General features: G+C 31.3%; 7 protein-coding genes across 11 annotated transcripts; 5 read left to right on the plus strand and 2 right to left on the minus strand.

Moving 5' to 3' along the window:
* Nucleotides 1-33: 33 nt before the first annotated feature.
* AnxB9 (Annexin B9) lies at nt 34-9,870 on the plus strand. Of its 5 annotated transcripts, none has more exons than XM_070644079.1 (8): nt 34-113; nt 2,446-2,507; nt 4,883-4,978; nt 5,054-5,384; nt 5,456-5,569; nt 5,643-5,810; nt 5,898-6,079; nt 9,068-9,870. In XM_070644079.1, the coding sequence occupies exons 2-8, from the start codon at nt 2,478-2,480 to the stop codon at nt 9,119-9,121; spliced, it is 975 nt and encodes a 324-aa protein (XP_070500180.1). In that variant the 5' UTR covers nt 34-113; nt 2,446-2,477; the 3' UTR covers nt 9,122-9,870. The 5 variants fall into 5 exon arrangements, with proteins under 5 accessions (XP_070500180.1, XP_070500181.1, XP_070500182.1 ...); XM_070644080.1 differs by having other exon boundaries at nt 9,628-9,870; XM_070644081.1 differs by lacking the exon at nt 9,068-9,870 and adding an exon at nt 8,703-9,034.
* A 630-nt stretch (nt 9,871-10,500) lies between these two features.
* Nucleotides 10,501-11,086, plus strand: LOC139093322 (general odorant-binding protein 19d-like). Its single transcript, XM_070644002.1, has 2 exons — nt 10,501-10,722; nt 10,880-11,086. Exons 1-2 carry the CDS (start codon nt 10,501-10,503, stop codon nt 11,084-11,086), a joined length of 429 nt encoding a protein of 142 aa, XP_070500103.1.
* A 520-nt stretch (nt 11,087-11,606) lies between these two features.
* Nucleotides 11,607-12,784, plus strand: LOC139093235 (general odorant-binding protein 19d-like). Its single transcript, XM_070643885.1, has 3 exons — nt 11,607-11,816; nt 12,284-12,309; nt 12,366-12,784. The coding sequence occupies exons 1-3, from the start codon at nt 11,638-11,640 to the stop codon at nt 12,584-12,586; spliced, it is 426 nt and encodes a 141-aa protein (XP_070499986.1). The 5' UTR covers nt 11,607-11,637; the 3' UTR covers nt 12,587-12,784.
* Nucleotides 12,785-12,910: 126 nt separating this feature from the next.
* On the plus strand, nt 12,911-13,515 carry LOC139093236 (general odorant-binding protein 28a-like). The gene is made up of 2 exons (XM_070643886.1): nt 12,911-13,186; nt 13,283-13,515. Exons 1-2 carry the CDS (start codon nt 12,971-12,973, stop codon nt 13,487-13,489), a joined length of 423 nt encoding a protein of 140 aa, XP_070499987.1. The 5' UTR covers nt 12,911-12,970; the 3' UTR covers nt 13,490-13,515.
* A 14-nt stretch (nt 13,516-13,529) lies between these two features.
* On the minus strand, nt 13,530-15,212 carry HDAC3 (histone deacetylase 3). Its single transcript, XM_070643887.1, has 5 exons — nt 15,071-15,212; nt 14,907-15,005; nt 14,124-14,845; nt 13,917-14,065; nt 13,530-13,854 (listed from the first exon to the last, which is right to left on the minus strand). The coding sequence occupies exons 1-5, from the start codon at nt 15,127-15,129 to the stop codon at nt 13,585-13,587; spliced, it is 1,299 nt and encodes a 432-aa protein (XP_070499988.1). The 5' UTR covers nt 15,130-15,212; the 3' UTR covers nt 13,530-13,584.
* Nucleotides 15,213-15,555: 343 nt separating this feature from the next.
* Nucleotides 15,556-19,774, minus strand: Coq8 (ubiquinone biosynthesis protein COQ8, mitochondrial). The gene is made up of 5 exons (XM_070644049.1): nt 18,869-19,774; nt 16,895-17,201; nt 16,630-16,748; nt 16,224-16,573; nt 15,556-16,164 (listed from the first exon to the last, which is right to left on the minus strand). Exons 1-5 carry the CDS (start codon nt 19,556-19,558, stop codon nt 15,609-15,611), a joined length of 2,022 nt encoding a protein of 673 aa, XP_070500150.1. The 5' UTR covers nt 19,559-19,774; the 3' UTR covers nt 15,556-15,608.
* ppk15 (pickpocket 15) lies at nt 17,332-18,777 on the plus strand. The gene is made up of 2 exons (XM_070643975.1): nt 17,332-18,153; nt 18,211-18,777. The coding sequence occupies exons 1-2, from the start codon at nt 17,332-17,334 to the stop codon at nt 18,775-18,777; spliced, it is 1,389 nt and encodes a 462-aa protein (XP_070500076.1).
* Nucleotides 19,775-21,704: the final 1,930 nt, after the last annotated feature.

The following is a 21,704-nucleotide window of genomic DNA, read 5'->3' on the forward strand; positions in this document are numbered from 1 at the left end:
TTTTCTCTTTTTATTTCGTACTCAACGCTCTCAGTTCTATTTCAAACCTCGAAGATTTAAGTCGCGTTTTGCGTTGAATCAAGTGAAATTAACTTACAGTGTACAATTTTTAAGTAAGTATTATCCTTCGATTAGTGCCTTTTTTTATCTGTTGATTGGATCAACATTAATTTATTTCGATAACAATAAGAAATGGACACAAAGTGTGTGGCTTGTGAGAGAAAATACTGATATTGGATCTATAAAATCTTCTTATCCATAAAAAAATTTTGTATGTATTGTGTATCTTGCTGCACACAGATATAAAAGTATTCTGCTTAACAAAATACGAGAGAAATTATGCAATTATGCTGCTTTGTTGGCATTAAACATTCCAGTGATTCATGATGCGGTTCAATAAACCTACGTATTTTGAAAAATATTAAGCATGTCATCCAACGCAGCATCTATTGCTCGAGAAAATTTTAATTAACCTTGAACTTTTCTATTGAGTTTTCATCTTTTTCATACTTAGTGACAAAGTATATCTGCGAAAATGTATGTGCTTGAAGTTTAAAGAATGTCTGGAAGAAGAAAACTATTTGCTATGTCCAATTATTAGGTTGATGAGAAAAAATAGCCGAAAAATATTATATAGTCACTACTATTGATTTTTCACATATATATTTTCCTTTCCAAATTACAACAAAAAGTTTGAGACTTATGACGCCGTATTTATACAAATTCTGGCATTTTTATGTATGAAATGTTATTTTCTTCTGCACACATGGTCAGTTCTAACTTCGTCGTATTTTATGGCATGTCAATCGATTAGAATCAAATAAATGGTTTTCTGGAAAATCCAGTTTTCTAATTTCACCATTTGTGTTACTAGAATCATTTAGGAAGATAATAAAGTTTAGTTAAGTAAACAGGAGCTTTCAATATCAACGTGATTTTCATTTGACATTTCCAAATTCAATTTAATTTCCAGAAGTTCAAAAAATTTAACGGCTTTCAAAAATTTGAATTTCATTCAAAATTTTGGAAATTTTCCAAGAAATTTAACAGAGATTGTGAAAAATATTAAATATTGTGAAAAATCAAGTTATTCCTCAGAATTTACTAGATAAATCAAAGGAAGTACTCAATTTAAGGTCTAATAAAGAGAGTCTGTAAGTCAGTTACCTAAAAACATGCGTTTTTACTGAAAAACATCAAGATCTTTCCACATGAATTAATTACTTTGTTTTTCATTAATTATATATTCATAGTGCTAATTTATAGATTTTTGGAAGGTTCAAGATCTGATGTTTTTTAAGAATATTACCTATTTCACCATCAAGCATAACATTTGATGTTCTTGGAATTTGATTTACGATTCTGTATCATGACTAGCCTCAATATTGATTAGTTCCGCGGTTTATTTGTGCTTTGTGTGGATTATATAATTAAAAAGTTAATTGCTCGTAAAACACCTAAAGTTGCAATGCCAAATCATCAATAATGAAAGACATCCGCCCATGTATATTGTTTTGAACTTACAGTAGTGTAAGTTAATGCTTGATCCATGTTTATAAATGCACAATGGAATGCATCATCAAATTAGCATATACGATCACGTTAGTTTCGCTGCGTAATAAGACATTAGTGATTCATCTATGACGATAGTTTTGTGTAAATTTAAATATTATTTATCATCATGAATTCCTACATACTAATCAAGTTTAAAGCAGTTTTTAAGCCTTGTCATACATGAATCAGCACAGAATAAATATTAGTGAATCAATTACTGCATCTCAGAATGCAATGTATTAATGTAGTTTAATAATAGTTGAGGCGTGTTTTGGATGTTAATAATATCATAGGACACATTCCGTATGACATGAGATCATCAAGTTGTAAGGCTAACAATCGCGATCTTTCATAAATATTAAATAACAACAGGCAGTTCTGCTTTGTAGATGTATATAATTTTAAAGTTGTTTCTATTTATAATATGATCAATTAGTAGCAATAAAGCTAGCTGCTTTGAGTCGGCCAATGTGCCAAATAGGAAAGCTTGGATTATCTTTTCGGCTATGAATTTCTAATGAATATGAGGTCTATTGGCACACCCTATTTAGAAATGATCATAAAATTTGCGTCTGGGATCTCTTGATATTTCCAATGGTAATTTAAATTCATTAAAAGACTCTCTTGGACTTTAGTCATATACATACAAATATGCATTTAAAAAAATCCACAAACCGGCATTATTTTTATTTTTTCTCGCAAACATTGTGTGTAGCGCAATGAATGTGTATCAATTTAGCAACAAAAATTCTCTCGTGCCATGCATTTGTGTTAGTTGAAAACTCGCCGGCTGTTTGAAGTTTTCAAATCATTGAAATAATCGGAAAATTTTCCTCGCATGTTAGCTAAATCAAATATTGATATTTACTAATCTCATCTTCTTCCTTACAGATCCAAAAAGTGTTCTATAAAACTATTGAAAAATGAGTTCAGCAGCATACTATCCATTCCAAGTGAGTATAAGTGCATATATATAGAGTTATGACTCATTCATTGTACAGTGAAAAACTTATCATTATTCACTCATAATGTGAATATGAAGTCATTAAAAGTCATTGAGAAATTATGAATCGACTTGAAAAGTAATGAGAATTACAACTTATGTGATGAATGTGGGGTTGATTGTTAGTGACGTGTATCGATTCTTGTGTCATAAAACTGTTCAAATGTTTAACGGCTTTTTCAAATTTAAAAATTAACAGGATTCAAAAATTCAAAATTTTAGTGATTTTCAAATTATTTTGAAATAACGGTTTTTGATGTCATCATTTACGAATGACTCAAATAACTACCGATTCATAGTACATCTCTGTTCGCGTGACACATTCAAGGTCAATACATTTTTCCGCGAGAAGAAACGACTCACGAGTGAGAACGAAATAATAACAATGATGTAATTTTGTTTCTTAATGTTAAAACTAACTCCCGTGATCAAGCATTTTGAACTGTTAAGTATTTATGATGGATAGAGATGGAAGATTCTTGAATTTCGATTCTTGCTTATTCCTCAATGTTAAGCTCATCTTGCATGAAAAATTATTTAAAATACGTTTTATTTTTAACTAAAATGTGAAACCACAATTTTCATGTGTATAGGGCTTGAAACTTCTTTTTATTGCTCTCTCTATCTCTCAAATGTGACATACTCTGTGTTTTTAATTTAATTTTTGACACAATCACATTATTCTATTGTAATTCATGTGAGAAATCATTAAAGGATGAAGAAATTATTTTACCAAAAATAGCACGCAATAAAAATACAACAATAGATTTTGTAGTAATTATGAAGTTCCTCTATTATGTCAGTCAGAGTTATTACTAGAACTGGAACAAATCATGTTATAGTGGTTGTCTAAATAAACGAAAAAATTCTACGTATGTTGTCGTGTTTACTATGAAATTGAAGAAGAAATCAAGTTTAAAAGCTTATCTTATTTCGTGCCATGAGAAAGCGTTTTTTTTCATGATCTGTATATTTTGTTACATGCTACATACCCTGAATTTACGTTATAAGCCACTACCCGTTACTAAGCCACTGGCTTAGTAAAGAAATTTGACTCTGGAAAAATTGTGTATCCGTTAATAAGCCACTACCAAAAAGTCATTAATTAAACTAGATAAAATAAATTTTCCGATTGTAAATTACATATTCGGATATAAACAATCAGTAAGGACTAGGAAAACTTAATAATTTTTAAGATTTCCATGAAAATTTTCGTTTTTTCTTCTTTGTTTACATTTTTTTACTAAGCCATTACTCGTTAGTAAGCCTTTTTTTACGATTTTGAAAACTTTTTTCTTCCGATAAGCCACTGGCTTATAACGTAAATTCAGGGTACTCGTTTAACTCTAATTTGCAAATTTTATAATTTAACGGTTTCTAAGAATTCAAATTTCGCAATTTTATGAAATTTAAAACCCTACAATTCCGTTTTAGTTTGCAAAACATTTGTATGGTTTTCAAGCATTGAAAATTAAGTTAATCTCAATTTTAAGCTTGTTAATACACCAAAATGTATCAAATTACAAAGTAATACTAAAATGTAATACATTTGCAATCCTAAAAAGCGTTCGAAATTATCAAAATTACGCATTAATTTAACTAAGTATTAGAGCGCCAGTAAGACTTGTATGGATTGTTTTTTTTTCTCCTATGCCGGTATAAGTCATGTACTCACAGATCATAGTTGTGTGCTTTACATATAGTAACAATATTGCCTGCCACCACCATAGCAATACGAAATCAAGTAAAGCTTTATAGCAAAATAAAATATATTCTTCGAGTTGCGGGAGACTTCCATTAAATTCGCGTTTGTATTAAAAAATTATTTTATTCATTCTTTGGTGCTAAAAGCTTACAGACGAGTTTCATTCACTCATCGTACTGCCATTGCTAAGTTAGCCATAGAGGAATAATAAGCCAAAATTCTTTTATAACATTTTTGGTTTGGGCGTGATTCAATCAGCAAGAATATATTTTTTTATTCATTCTTCTAATATTCAAAGACTCGAAAGGCCAAAAAGCTATTAACAGCGATGAGTAAGAGAACGGTAAATAGAAAAAAATATCAAAATTCATAATTTATCAAACATAATTAAGGGCAACAAAAGTAGGCTTTTAAGGGAAAACCATTTTCCATTCGAAAAAAAGAAAAATTGGAAAAATGTCCTTGAGAACGTACAACTAGGAAAAAGTCAAAAAAAAGTTTATCGTGGGCAGATCCAAAACGATAAACTTAATATCGATTTTTCCTTCCTAAAACATGTGTCACGCATGCAAGTTAATGATGTCATTTGTATAAATAAATTAATTTATCTAATTTTGCAGTGTAAACCAACTGTCTACCCAGCCGATCCATTCGATCCAAATGAAGATGCAGCAGTTTTAAGAAAGGCAATGAAAGGTTTCGGAACTGACGAAAAGGTTTGTATACAATTTTTTTAATCTTATCTATATTTATTAACAATAAAATTGTTTTTCTATTTAATTTCTGATTAGGCTATTATTGAAGTTCTCGCACGTCGCGGAATCGTTCAAAGACTCGAAATTGCATCAGCATTCAAGACCAATTTTGGCAAAGATCTTATTTCTGATTTGAAATCGGAATTGGGTGGAAAGTTTGAGGATGTTATTCTCGCTTTAATGACACCACTTCCACAATATTATGCTAAAGAATTGCACGATGCAATTAGCGGTATTGGTACTGACGAAGACGCAATTATTGAAATTCTTTGCACATTGTCAAATTATGGAATTCGTACAATTGCTGAATTTTATGAACAGCTATATGGCAATACATTGGAATCGGATTTGAAAGGCGATACATCAGGTACTGTTAATCGAGGTTTTCAAAAAATTGCATTAATTAATAATATTTATGTTTTATTAATAATTCAATAGGTTTCTTCAAGCGTTTATGCGTTTCATTGGTTCAAGGTAATCGCGATGAGAATAATGGCGTTGATCAAGGTGCTGCAGTAGCCGATGCCCAAGCACTTTTTGATGCCGGTGAAGGTAATAAATGTTTGAATTTTATTGACTTGATTTCATTTTTTATTATCATGACTTCATACATTCCTCGAAACAGGTCAATGGGGAACTGATGAGAGCATCTTCAACTCAATTCTTGTTACAAGATCATACCAACAATTGAGACAAGTTTTCTTGGAATACGAGGCAATGTCTGGAAATGATATTGAATCAGCCATCAAACGTGAATTCTCTGGAAATGCTGAGAAAGGTTTTCTCGCTATTGGTATGTGGCAAAGTGATGTCATCATTCATCATAAATTGTTTTACACCTATTTCCATTATTTTTTCTTGTTAACTTGATATTTTATAGCCAAGGTTGTGAAATCTAAAGTCGATTTCTTCGCTGAGAAGCTTCATGATTCAATGGCTGGCTTGGGAACAAATGACAAGACCCTCATCCGTATTATTGTTTCAAGAAGTGAGATCGATCTTGGTGACATCAAAGAAGCTTTCGAAGCTAAATACGGCAAGAGTTTGGAATCATGGGTCAAGGTAAATTATTTCATTTTGATATAGCTATTTATTACTCTAAATAACCCGAAAAAAATGCTTGCTGTCAGAGAACAAACACTGTAAACATATGAGACAGATTACAGTTGCTTCCTGATCCATTCTAACATTCTACTTTATTGTCATTACTTGATGTATATTTAATTAATAACAAAAGCTACACTCCGTACCTAAGCTCCTTTACATCTACGACATAAACATAAATCTTAGCTTCAAAGTTGATTCCCCAATATTTCATATGACATTCAACCTTGAGAGATGAAGTCATAAACTTAGAAGATAAAATTAGCAGTGTGCCTGTATAGTAGTAGATTTATTTTATTTACATATTTCAAAGATTTTTCATTCTTTTTTTTTGTTTCTTTTGTGAATTAAATGTTTTTGGCTAATTTCTGTTGGAGTTTGTAACTAAATATTTAGCACTTGTTTTGTAGTGTACGTGATGAGGATCAGATTGCAAGTTTTGGCCATGAATGCATTGAGTTAGTTTTTGGCGGGATTGACGTCATGGAATGGAAAATTTGTACTGGAAATTTGACTGGAATTATTGGAATATTTCCAATATTTGGTGAAATATTCCAATAGCTTCCAAGTTTTTCTGCAATATTGGAAAGATATGCTTGAACGAGCAGTTGCAACTAATTTTAGTTTTATAAATTGAGTCATAATTTGATAAAACTTGTGAATTTTTAAGCTATGGTTTTTCCATTGGCCAGTCATCTAAATCTACTAAATTCTTTAATTTGTTTGATATTGAGTCATTAATTCCATACAATTGGCTGATTGGCCATAGTTTGATCAATTTAAATTCTGAAAGATCACCAGAAATTTAAGTCTATTTGCATAAATCATACAAGTAAAGCTGATAAGAAACCTTAAAAATGCACTTAATTCCTTCATGGCTTTTTGCAATCATTCCTCACGCTCGATTAAAAAGCTTCTCGTGTGATTAAAATTTGCAAATGTAGTCGCATTGATTGTACAAAACTGCTACAGCAACAAAAACAAAAAACAATTGAAGTAGATAAACTTTAACTTAATGATATTTATTCATTAAACAGGGAGACACCAGTGGAGATTATAAAAAATGTCTTTTAGCCATAATCGGCGTCTAAGTTGAAGCACCAAACTCGCATGAATGTTCTATTACTTTAGATATTTTAGTATTTTTAAGTAATTTACACATAATAGATACACAAAACTGCGCAACACATGCAAATTTATGGACAAACAAAAAAATAAGATGTTTTTTAAGAGAAATTCTTCCATTATATCATAATTAATATGTTTTCAATCATTCTGTTTCGAATAATAATAATAATAATAATGTACACATGCTTTAAAAGATGAATAAGTATTTGTAAAGTACTTTAAATGAGTGTTTTTTTTTTAATTTGGCTTTTCAACACAACATCAAAAAATTCATTGTTGATTTGTCTCATTTCATTCTATTTTTGGCATTATTATATGATATTCTTGGTAGAACACAGACACACATGAACAGAGAGTTGAAAAAAAGAGTTTTAAAAAATTGAGAATAAAATAAAGAAAAAATAAATAAATAAAAAAACCGGCAATCTGAAATTTATTTTATTGGCTTGCGAGACGTAAAGAGTAGCAACTGTGAGAGTTTACAGCATACGAAAGACGATCATGTGGAGCAGAGAAATTGTGCTTTTTTTCCGTCTACCTGCATTCTGTCAATGTCGACAAATGAGAGCAAAATCGGCGCTGTGATAAGCACAGATTTCAAAATAATTTTCCGTTAAATGTTATTAACATCTTGTGCACGTTGGATGAGGTTTATTTCTTCTTTTTATACACTGTAACTAATTTGTTTATCTACACTAATTGCTAGCACACTAAAATAGAATATTATCGCACACCTTGTAAGCATTTATCAATGTGAGCAATGGCAATTAACACTAATAATCAGTAGGATTCAAAAACTATCTCAAAAATGCATGAGCAATGCTTGCTATGACTTTTTAATTAATAAAATAATAAATTGAAGGTTCTTTCAAGCTCATGGAAATATTTGCGAAGTTTTATGTGAAAATGTTTGAGTTCCAGATCTTCTTCTACGAAGAACATTGATTTTTGAGTTCATTGAACTGTTGGAATGAATGCTTACAGCACGAAGAAGCTATTGATTCCAATTTTTTTCCAGTTTCCAATTTATTGGTTTGGAAGACCGACTGAATATATTCAATTTTCAAATGACCGTTAAATTTTGAACTTCAACTGACAGCTATTTTTCAAATTTCTAATGACCGTTAAATTTTGAACTTCAACCGATATTTTTCAAATTTCAAATGACAGTTAACTTTTGAACTTCAAACGACCGTTATTTCTCAAAATTCAAATGACCGTTACATTTTGAACTTCAACCGATATTTTTTCAAAATTATAATGACCGTTATATTTGGAATTTCAAACGACCGTTATTTTTTATTTTCCTATTGTCTCACTAAACTGCAAAGCACTTTTCATTCACGCATTTTCACAAAATATTCCGCAAATATCCTTGAATCATACCTTAAATATTAAATAAGAAATTTTTCTTTGTGAATTTTTGATTACAAATATCCTAATTTTTCCGCAGGATGAACTTAACAGTGAAATTGGATATTTATTGTACACTCTTGTTGCATACTAAAAGGCAACAAAACTTCCATCTATATCTAGCAGCTTCCTGTCTTACTCCTTAATCCTTTATCCGTGTTTTTTGACATTTTTTTCATTAAAAAATTATTAATTTATTTAATTTTGAGATAAAATATTTGGCATGCATTGAAGTGCTTTTTGAATTGAGTTTTTGGATCAAGTAGTTTATAGGTTTCTTTATGTAAAAATTTATGATTTGACGCAAACATTTTTTTCCAAAATTTAAAGCTTTAAATTCAAATTTTTTGATTATTTTTTTCGTATCTTTTTTCATTCTGATTCCTTTAAATTTACGTAATGAAGGATGATCTTGGTGGAGACTTAGGAGATTTGATGTCTGAGCTTATTTCATACTAAGCAGCAATAATCAAAAAGCATAAAATGCTGAAATTGTTTGATTTTTTTTCTCTTTTTGTATAACTTACAAGTATTAATTATGATGTTTTATTGAATTAATTTATATCCTATTAATATACATTTGAAATGCACAAAAATATGTTTTGGAAAAAAGAAGGAAATTTTAAATTTTTACATAAAAATTGTGTCTTGCATTTAGAACAGTTGATATATACTTAAAGTAAATCTCATTGTGTATTTTTTGAAAGCACATTTTTGGACGTTTTTTAAAGGCAATAAAGTTATACGATATTATGATATAAATTGAATGTCACGAAGCGATTTTATTGGAATCTCGATATAAATTAACGGTTGATAAAAATTTGAATATTAACGGTTTTTAAAAATTTAAAATTGAGTTGCTCAGTTTTTGAATTCTGAAAATTCGTTTAAAATTTGAATATTTTCTGATCGTTGAAATTCCATCTAAAATATTAATAAACTAACTTCCCTCTCATAAATTACAGGGCGAATTGTCAAGTGACTATGAAAGAGTAATGATTGCCCTACTCGGAGAATAAATACATTTAATATATAGCTTGAGCTTTTACGAAGTGCGGCATTGAGTATTAAAATTAAAAGTTTTCCTTTCTAGAAATTTCAAAATTAAATTATATATTTTATTGATGATTGTATTTGCCTTAACATGCAGTTCTGTCACATATAAAAGTGCATTATGAATAAATGTTAAAAAATTTAAGAAAAACAAATTTAAAAGCTTTTTAATTTTATATTTCAGCTGTTTCAGATTTTATTGCAGTTCAAGTTTCAGATGATTCATAGAAAAATGAGTCATTTCGTATTCATTTCGCAATTAGATGAAAAATGTTTTATTCATAACATGACGTGTATATTCCTACTTGCATGTCAACTAGTTTTAAACAAAATTTAAATTTTAACGAACTTTTGATTTTCAAATGAACTCATTAACCAGGACGAAAATTTGAATATCAGAAAACCGTTAAAAATTTGAACATTTTTTAAGCGTTATTATTTCACAATTATATTATAAATTAGCAAGATAAACTAGAATCTGACAAGATCCAGACTGACTTCTGACATGCTAGAAGAAAAATGCAAAACAAACTGTTACTAGAAAAATAAATTAAAACAGTTTATACACAAAAAGTAGAATCGGACGTAAATAAGCAGTTTGATCAACGATGCATATGAATAATAATAGGATCTGCTTATTGACAACATCATAGCCATTTAATTATAATAATTTTGAAAAAGCAGAATTTTAAAATGTCATGTTGCGAATTTACTATTTAAGAAGACCTTACTATTGCTAATTTCATCAGTCTAAATTCAAATCCAACAAGTTAAACCTTAAAAAAATGAAATATTTCAGTACACTATTAGTTGCTTCATTGGCAATTTGCGTCCATGCAGGAATTGACAAGGATAAGGCTAAAGAAATGGCAGTGATGTTGTTAAATCATTGCAAAACTCAAGAAGGTGGAACTGACGCTGATGTTGAGATAATGATGAATTTAAAATATCCTGAAAGTGCTAATGGACTATGCATGATAGCTTGCATACACGAGAAAATGGGATTTGTGAGTATATTTGTTACTTCAGACCAAAGAAACATTTGTATGGCTTTGGAAATTTAACGGAATTTTAAAATTCAAACTTTAAATCCATACAAATTACAATCAAAAACCATGCAAATGTTTTCAAAAGCTCAGGTTACTAACATCCACAAAACTTTAGTTCACAGACGGAGTTTTCAGTCGCGATATTTTCGTGGCTATAACTCAACAAATTGTTGATAATGATCCAGCTTATATGCAAGCAGCTGAAGACATAGCAACAAAATGTGGCTCAATTGGAGGGTCAAGATGCGAGCAAGCAATTGCATTTGATAAATGTATGGAAGCGGAAATGAAATCACGGGATCTTTTCCCTCAGATGGTATAGGAAGATTGATTCATTCATAATGCAGCATGTGGCAATTAAATTTTATTAATATCAATGTCAAGGCTTTAAACTTCAAGTTATTGTGTGAAATAAAAAAAAAATGCGATAAAAATCGACTGGCTTTTTAATTGTTTTAATGAGATCGTGAACAAAACTGTTAATTTATGAATTGTACTTGCTTATCGACTTAATTAAAAAAGATTTCACATGTTGACTGGGATGAGTTTTCCGGAAAGATCAGTTTGAAAGTTTCGTGACTTTCTCATTGTCTGGATTATTAAATCTCAAAACTATATATTTTCCAGCACTTCCCTAACTGACGAATTCTAATGATCATCCATAAAAGTTATCAAATCTCGATAGAAATCTACATGATGACCAATTAAAGTTTCAAATTGTCAGATCCCAAGTGCTAATGAAGTGCTATTTAAATAGCAGTTTGAATCCTAAAGTAGCATCAGTTCTATTTTGTTAGTGCATCGGAAATAACCTGAGGAATACAAAGGGATCTGATCAAACATCCATAAAACTTTAACTTACCAAATCTTACAATGAAGTTCCTTCCATTCTTCCTTATTGGATTCGCTGGCTTATTGGCTGTAAATGCCATGTCAGACGAAAATAAGGAAATGCTTAAATCATTCGCTGAAGATTGCAAAAAGACTGAGAATGCTAGTGACGCAGATGTAGAGTTAATGGCAAATGAACAATTTCCTGATTCAAAGGAAGGGTAAATATTCAATTATGCTGCAGTTTTGTAAGGTTCTATGAGTATTTGAGTAGCTTGAGAGACGTTAAGCTTTTGATTACATTAGACAGGAATTCTGTACTTAAAATAAGTATTTTTTCAATCCTGGATCTTTTCACTAACACCATCAAAAAATGTAAATATTAAAATTATTTGCTAAAATTTCACTTAATTTCAACCAAGTTTGAGTACAGGATGTGAATAAGTGTTCTTTTAAGCCTTAAAAATGTTAACAAACTCTTTTGATAGACCTAAAACCAACAATTAATTTATAAATTCAGGATCTTTCATTTTTGTATGTGTTAGTTAAAATAATTTGAATTTTGTTAGCCATCCATAAGTTCTATGGAACACAAATAATCCATTATCCACAATGGTATCATACAAAACATGAAAAGTCAATTAAAGGAACAGTACTAATCAATTAAATTTTCATTTCCTCAAATTAGAAAATGCTTAATCGCATGCATGCAAGGTAATTATTTAATTCCATAGAACTTCCACTCAATCTAATCAATAAATTCAATTCAGAACAATTCGGAGTTACCAAAGATGGAGTATATCAAACAGAAAATGTCAAAGCTCTTATTGAAATGGGAGTTGGAGAAGATGAGGCTAAAAAATCTCAAGCAGGGCCAATGGCTGAAGCATGCGCAAATCAAGACGATCCAGACAGATGCGAGAAGGGACTTAAGATTTCAAAGTGCTTGGCAGAAGAAGGCAAAAACCGAAAAATGGATAAAAAAGACTAAAGTGCATAAAAAACTAAACTGCTGACAAAATTGGAACTGATGATGAAATTTTTGTAGTTGTAAATACACAAGCATCAAAAAAAGGGTTTATCGTTGTTATTGACGTAATTAATCTTAGATAAAAAAAAAGCTTTCTGTTGGGTATAAATGAATTAAAAACAATAATAAAATCAAAGTACAGCACCCGTAAAAAATGAAGTGTAACTTAAATATATAATCATTTTAATGTTCCGTGCATAGCTAGATTATAATCCGTAATTTCCATGAAGATAGACGACTGATTAGGGATGTTCATAAATTGTATAAAAGCTCGCACTATCCAATGAACAGCAAGTCATTCAAATCAGTATATTGTACCAAGTAAATCAAGTACCATCCAGTAAAATGAAGTTGATCATTGTTTCAGTCACAGTTTTAATTGCATTAAATTTTGCATATGCCGGCGAAAAGAAATCAGGAATGATTAAAGCTATCGCTGGTAAGTGCAAGAAACAGGAAAATGCTTCGGACGATGATCTCGATAAGATGTCAAAAGGAGAACCTATAGAAAGCAAGGAGGGTAAATGCATGGCTGCATGCTTAGGAGAACAATTTGGAATGGTAAGGATGCTTTTGGTTTATTTTAATCTGAGGATTAATTTAAATCCAAGGATTTAAAGTTGGGATTAAATACTAAAATGTCCTTCCCATTTCCAGCTTAAGGACAACAAGTTAGATACTGAAAGTGCCATGAAGAAGATGGGTAAAATGATGGGCAAGGATGACGACAAGAAGCAAAAAATGGAGGAATCTCTTAAAGCATGTGCAGAAACTACTGATGCTGACAGATGTGAAGCTGCAGATAAGATCTTCCAATGCTTAAAGGCCGAGACCAAAAAACGCGGTATTGACTTTATGAATTAAATTAATTCACATTGATCAAAAATATGGAAAAGAAGCTTAATTATTTTAAATAAATTTGAACTTTATTAAAATCATAGTTTACGTCTAAAAGTCAATTACAGATCCCCTCCATTCTTATTATCATTATCGTTCTCATCATCATAAAATTCATTGTTTTTCTCAATGAGATTGTCATAGTCGCGTTGACTCATTCGAACATCAGGATCTGGTTCCTCAATTCTATCTTTCTCATCCGGTAATGCATCTGCAGGAATATCAAACATTTGAACAGCTGGACTATGCTGGCACATTTTAAGGATGTCATAAGTATGTTTTATTATCGCTTCTAAATACTGCTTTGAATTTGCGTTTTCTATTTTACGGCCCTAAAATTGAAATTTTGAGGATCATTAAGCATGTCCATTTTATTTAGTATGTATCTACTTACATGCTCAATGTCTGGATGCAGCACAAAATCAGGCTTGAAGAATTCAATATAAAGGTTCATTGGAAGCTCATTCGAAATTTGTTCATCGACACACAGAGATGTTTCGTATGTCCAACATCTTGCCACATTCCTTAGAGTATATCCACCACCTAAAATCATCAAAATGTTCAATAAATCAAGATATTAACAAAATTAATCAAATCTTACCTCCTAATATTAAAGTCGGTACATTAAACTCCCTGACAAACTTGACACATTCTCCATGTCCTTTTGTAGACAATGAGAAGCAACCCAGTCGATCGCCAGCTAATGAATCAGCTCCACATTGAAGGACAATTACTGTTGGTCTATAAAATTCCATTACTGATGATATTACAGGTTTAAAAACTTGGAAATAGCTTTGATCGTCAATGCCTTCTTTGAACGGCACATTTACAGAATAATAACGTCCACTTTCAGCACCGATTTCGTACATAGCTCCCGTGCCCGGAAAGAATTTGTCACCATATTTATGAAAACTAACAGTCATTACACGATCGGTTAAGTAAAATGCTTCTTGAACGCCATCACCATGATGAACATCTATGTCTATATACAGCACTCTTGGATGATACTTTAAAAGTTCCAAAATTGAAATTACAATGTCATTAACGTAACAAAATCCAGACGGTTCATATTTTTTTGCATGATGAAGTCCACCACTCCAATTAATGCATATATCACTTTGATTATGGTTCAATTTTTGTGCTCCTTCAAGGCTAGCTCCTGTATACATCGAACAAAATTCAAATAATCCATCAAAAATTGGACAATCGTCTCCTAAATTAAACTGTTTATGGTCTTGTAATGATACAGAGCCTGGTAATGTCTTTTGAAGAAAATCTATGTAGTCAGAGTCATGAAATCGACACATGTCCTGGGTTGTTGCTCTAAAATTGAAAGATCCAGTAAATGCTTCAAAACATCCAGAAATAATGAGTGAAAACTTACTTGTATGGTCGGAATATCTGCATTTTTTTGTGGAGTCCATAATTCATTACTAGATGATGTATTACTGATAGACGATGAGGCTTCATCGGATGACCGGGTCTAGAAACATTATTAACAAAAATTAATTTTTGGATAGTTTCGAATTCTAAGCATTTTCTACTCACCCATAATGAAAATTTCCAACTTCTCCACCGAAAGCATATGACACCTTCCTTGTACTCATGATTACTTACATCAAGTTGTTGCTCTTATGCTGTATTTTAATTAATTTTATGCTGCTATATTATTATTGAATTTCAATGTTTACTTCACCAACACAATCAAAGATTTTTACATGATACAAATTTGAAATATTTTTAACCGTTATTTTTTGAGCATGTGTGGAAGTTGTTGAATTTTTATGGCTGTATCACGACTCTTAATATTCTAATTGATGAAACAGAATTCTAATTTTGGCAATGAACTTAAGTAGAAAACGATATTCGGCAGCTACATAATATCAGAATGTGCAACAAATGCGGATTTGGAGACTATATTGAGTGGCATTTTGCCAGGAACCAAGGCAGAAAAATATCTGGCAACTTGCTTGAAATGTTTGGTGCTGTAAGTATGGAAATTTGGTTGGATAAGGGAATTAAAACATTAGATATGGTTGGCAAATTAAAAAATAAAATCTTGTTGCCTAACTAAAAATCAGTTCCTTTAATCATCAAACTTATAATTCTTTACAATTTCATCAAACATTGGTCTACATGCAAATTTAGCATTTAATTTAAAGCACAATAAAAACACTCCAGACAATTTTCTATGTAATGAATAAATCTCTTCAGGTGGTGGACATAGTCTATGAGCGACCATAACTGGAACTAGACTAGCTATTTTTCTTGTTGTCTGTTGCTTTCCAAAATCAAATTCTCCTTCGATGCTAAAAACTTCACCGAGAATCATAACAGCATCAACATGGGCATCTTCCATAACTTTAGATTCGTGACCTGTCAGGAATCCCATTTCTACGCTTAATCTTTGGACTTCCTTGCGATCATTTTTAGTTGCAGCAATGATAACTTTAAGATAATTGTCCATGAATTTTTTGGTATAAAAACGAGTAGCTCCAAAATCAATCAGCATTAAGCGTCTTGAGGATTCGTCATAAAGGAAATTCGACCAATTTGGATCAGTCTGCATGCATCTCATATCAAAGAGCTCAAGAAGGCACAACTGCATGACCATTTTAGCGATGTGATTTTTATGTTCCTCACTGCAAATTTAAAGCTCGTTAGCTATAACATTAGCAAATAAAATAGGCAGCTTAATTACCTCAAATTAAAGCACGAGTCCATCGGAACTCCAGGCAAGAATTCAGTTGTTATTACTCGAGCAGTTGTTAAATCGTTCATGACTTTAGGCACTTTAAATTGTGTATAATTTTTAATCATTTCGCCAAAGTTTGTAGTGTACTCAGCTTCACGTAAGTAATCAACCTCCCATGCCAATTCTCTTTTTGCAACCTTCACGACATTGTCAATAAACATTCCTGCTGGAAATAGATTCCATACTTTGAGCATCGAAACGAGATTATCTATATCACTTTCGATACTTCGTGCAACGCCTGGATATTGAATTTTAACAGCAACGAGTGTTCCGTCATGTAATGTTGCTTTGTGCACCTGATGATTGGATTAAATAACTTAATATTGTTTTAAAATAACATTAATTAACTCACTTGTCCAATTGAAGCAGCTGCGAATGGCTTATCTTCAAAGCTTGCAAATTTAGATCTCCAATCGCTGCCCATCTCTTCTTTCATTACTTTCTCTACTTGGAAATTCGGCATGTAATCGGCTGATGGAAATAAAATAATAATTAAAGAATTTGAGATATTTGAATTTTGTAAAAATTTAACGGTTTTTGAAAATTTGAATTTGAAAACCATACAATTGTTTTGAACTTTTATGAACATTTGTACGGTTTTGTTCTAGCATAATTACCTGCTTGTCTAACGCGATCAAAAGCTTGAATTAATTGTGGCGAGACTACATTAGTATCTTGAATACTTAAAATTTGTCCTAATTTCAAAGCTGCTCCACGAACTTTACAGAGCGTATCGACAATTCTCTCAGCATTTTGTGGACTAAGGAAAGCTTCTTTAACACTTGTTGCACCGCCCAAGCCTAATGCACCTTTCGTCAATTCTCCAACGGTTCCGATACTAAGACCAGCAAATAATGAGCCAAATGATGCCGCACGACCGATGCGTGACGATGGAACAGTCCGTTGTTTTGCAACATTTTTAAGCTGTTGATAGATTTTAATAGTTATGAATTAAAGCATAAAGTGGCATAAACATAGAAATGCAATAAATGAGAATTAAAAATTCATATTTTCACTTTTTAATATCATTCATTTTAAGATAGAAAGTAAAACAATGAGGATCATTTCCTATCTTGGTGGAGTATTAAAGGAATATTGCCAATATAGCAGTTTGGCAGGCTTAAGTTATATAGCCGATAAAAGCTATCATTATACTGAACGATTATTTTGGCTTGCTTGTGTGATTTTATCATGGATTGGATCAGCTTATTTAATTGTGGATTATATGGATTCATATGTGAATAATTCTGTAAGTATGGGAGTTGTAAGTTTACTGCCAATAGATACACTCCAATTTCCATCAATTGGAGTTTGTGAAATGGGATATACGAAGGAGGAATATCATGATTTAGAGAAGTTGATCTACGAGATGATGGATCCAAACTTATCACAAGAAGAAAAGGCAGATCTATATAATTATGACATCGAGGACTTCCTTATGCGAGTAATTTTCCACAATCTTTATAATTACGGCAGTATGAATACATATTGTAAAGAATATATAGGAACTGACAGTCCACTACAATGTCCTATGAAGTCATATCAAAAGTATGCTGATCGCGTGCGAGCTAATTGCTCGTCACTTTTTGTTAACTGTGCATGGAATGAAATTAGTTTTCCATGTTGTGACTTCTTTCAGCCTATAAGAACTACATTAGGCACATGCTACCTAGTCAACTCAATACAAACAGTTACAAAGAATTCTAAAAAATGGCTAGACTTGACATTAAGCTTGCGACTTGGTACTGGTCATTTAAATTTGACTGTCACAAAGTCATCTGCACTGTATATTCTTAATGAGGAAGACATTCCACATATGCTGTTGACAACTTTACAATTTCCACAAATTCCTGATGGATATGATGGCGAATTGCTTGTAAGTTCTACATTCTTAGTCAATAAAATGAAAAAATTTAATTAAACGTCATTCTAGCTATCAATTCAGGACATCCTGAATGATCCATACATAAGGAACATCGAACCAGAATTCAGAAGATGTAAATTTCCCGACGAAGGACCTGATTCAGCATATAAAATGTATAGCTACTCAACATGTGTTACAGAATGCTTAAAGCAAGCACAAATCAGAGCCTGCAACTGCACTCATTACAATTTAATCGTTGACAGCAAAGATAACAGCACAGAATGCGATTATTTTGGGCTTTTATGTTTGGATGAGCATGATCTCTTGTTTCCACAAACAACAATTATGCAACCTTGGCGTGTAGATGGACTTCCTTGTCAATGTCTACCTAGTTGTAATGAAGCACAGATTAATGTAGTTCGACATTCCTCGAAAATTCGGGAAAAAACAAGAGATCGTTCGGTATCTATTCGGATGCAATCATTGCCGACACAACGATATTTTAGGCAATCAGTAAGAGAAAAAATTGATATTGTTGTATCTGTAGGAGGAATTTTAGGGCTTTTTATGGGCGCTAGTATATTAAGTCTTGTTGAATTGATTTATTTCTTTACTGTTCGAACATTTAGACGATAAACAGCTTGTTTAATTCCAGACATCGATATCTGCTAAATTTCTATTTATACCCTTAAGTACACAAATATCACAAATAAAAGCAAATACTCACATCTTGCACTGTAGAAGCTCTAGGTTTTAATTCTTCTTTAACAGGTGTTTTGTCAAAGTTTGTAATGAAACTCATCATCGTTTCCACTTGTTTCTCATCATGAAGAACACTAGGTGATGCTTTTTGTTTAATTATTTCTATTTGAGGCTCACTATGTGTTGGAGTTACAGGAATATTTTCAATTAAATTTAGCTTTCCTTCGTGCTTGACTTTCTTAGGTTTTTTAGGCTTGACATTCTCGTCTATCCTTAAATTTACTTCACGGATTTTATTATGTTCGGCTAGCATATTCTCAAGTTCCTTTAATGTAATTGATGCTATGTCCAAATCTTTAATATTACTTAGTGATGAGTATGACTTGGTTGTCTTGTCATTCGAAAAATCTAATGTACCAATTGGAGCAGAACTACGTCCACTTGACATGTATTGTCTAAATCCATCAACGACAACCGATGATCGTTCGACAGATTCTTTTAAAATACTATTTATATTCTGAAGTTCTTGTGACGGATTGTTGATGACTTTCTTGCCGCATTCTGCTGTTTGTCTAAGATTACTATCAATGGCTTCACGAACAGATGAGTTAGACCAGATATGTTTTAAATACGCTTCCTGTGTCTTGATTGACGCATTCGCAACGAGCTGAATCCCCCGAATTATGCCAAAAATATCTTGAGTATATTTATTCATCTTGATTTAATTATGACGTAAACTTTATAAAATTTGTGAAATATTATATTTAAACTATTTAATCCTTCACTGTATTTGCCTCATTCGATAATTTACTATAAATGACACCACTTTTATATCTTAATACATTTAAATACTAGTTAAATCCATCAGAATTTAAATAAATTAATTTTTCTGTTGGATTCTTTATTTATTTTTTGTCGCCTTCACACTGCAGTCACGTTTTCATATTTGAATATTTTTTGACCGTTATTCGTTTGTGTTCTTGATGAATGTCTTAATCAAGTTTTCATTGATTTAGGTATCTTTATGTATTCCTATGCGCTGGTTGTGTTTAATGCATTTCTATGCACTTGTTGTTGACGGCAGTTAATGTTGTAAATCCCCAGAAAAATCCATTAAAGGCTGTTCACCTATAATTGAGACATGCTGCAAATGAAGCGGCATCCCATCGCTTAAAACAATTTTCTACAGCCATAACAATTTAAATTTAATTTTTACGTGCTCATGAAAATAAAGTCATCAGACAATTAAGATAAGGATCTTCTGCTGGCGAACATGTCAGAAATACAAAAAATCTCTTTGAAGACCATTTAGCTCGTTTTTATTAGGTTTGTAATGTACAGCTTAACTGCCAATATGAAATTCATGAAAACACCATAAAATGCTTGCCTTACTTGTTATTTTTCCTTTACTCAATTATCGCACATGAAATGAGTACTGACAGTTGCTAAAGAGAAGAAATGTACAAAGCGAATAGTCGTTAATGGCATATCTTCCATTAAAATGATTAATTTACTGGTATTGAGAAAAATTTGCATGGCATAAGAAATAGTTCACATGGAGATACTTTATGCCAAGATATGGGGAGGTAAAAAATTGGACTAATAAAAATTTCAATTCACTCATAATAAAGAGATTTTTAAGATCATTTAAAAGATTGCTGAGATACCAAAAAGTCTAAAATTCAATTTGAATTAATACATCAGGGAGTGACTGTAAATTCCCACCGAAATACTAATTAAATAATATGATATGATTGAAGTTGTCCGATATTGCATAAATAATAGGGGTCATATGTCAATGACGTCCGTTGGAGTGTGCTGCTTAATTTAATTAAAGATTTCTCTCGGATTTAATTTAATAACAACGATGTTTATTCTTCAGTGATCAGAAACAGAATGAATATTTATATCAAGGGGACTAACAACTATAAAGGGGAAAACAGCTTATTGTTGTTGCACACAGTTCAAATGTAAAATAACCGTAAGTATATCTCTAACATCATTTACAAACGACCCCAAAATATACCGTATAATACCTTCAATCAAGTCATGCCAAAAAGTCCACAGATCCTCGTTCATTTCATTTTTATTCATACGCGTAGGCGCAAATGACCTCTTTGGCGACATTACGCAAGTCTAATTGAAAAAATTAATTAAAAAGATTTGAGCTTTTTATTCCTCAAGACCTGTCATGGGGAGAATTTTGTCACAACAAAAAAATGAGCACGTGTCGTTCAGTACTTACCTAATTTCTTCATTTTCAGAAGAAAAAGTCGTGCAAGTCATAATAATAAATCACGCAGAGCACATAACATATTCAGTTGGAAAAAGCACAATGCTTCTTCTTAACAAAATAATCCAGTATCGACAAAAAATCAGATTAGTCTAAATTGCCAGGTTACGTTCAATGCATCATATATAAAAAGTCTTTATTCTTCTTCATTAATCTTGCTTCAATTAGTGGATTAAATAATCGAATTTGTGCATTATTTCTATCTTGTTTAATAAAGATCTTATTCATCATGAATGTACTGGCATTGCTGGTAATTGAATTGTATGATCGATTTTCTTGCACATTTCCATGGTGGTTTGTTTTGGTCAATTTTCGGTGTATTGAACTTTGGGATTAGCAGATTATTTAACACACAAAAGCCTTCTTTTCTTTGAAAGAAGATTGTTTTGAAATTTTCAACAAAAAAGTTCAAAAAATATTTTTTCACTGAATACACTAAAATTTGAATTTTTCAAAGCCGTTAAATTTTAAAATGTTTAAATCCGTTAAATTTTTGTGAAACATTTTGACGCTTTTACAGCTATTCAAATATTAATTTAAGACTTTTCAATTAAAATTTCACACAAAA

Source organism: Chironomus tepperi, unplaced genomic scaffold (assembly GCF_022539635.2).
Source record: "Chironomus tepperi strain 1889 unplaced genomic scaffold, CSIRO-AGI_Ctep_v1 contig_335, whole genome shotgun sequence".
Taxonomy (NCBI): domain Eukaryota; kingdom Metazoa; phylum Arthropoda; class Insecta; order Diptera; family Chironomidae; genus Chironomus; species Chironomus tepperi.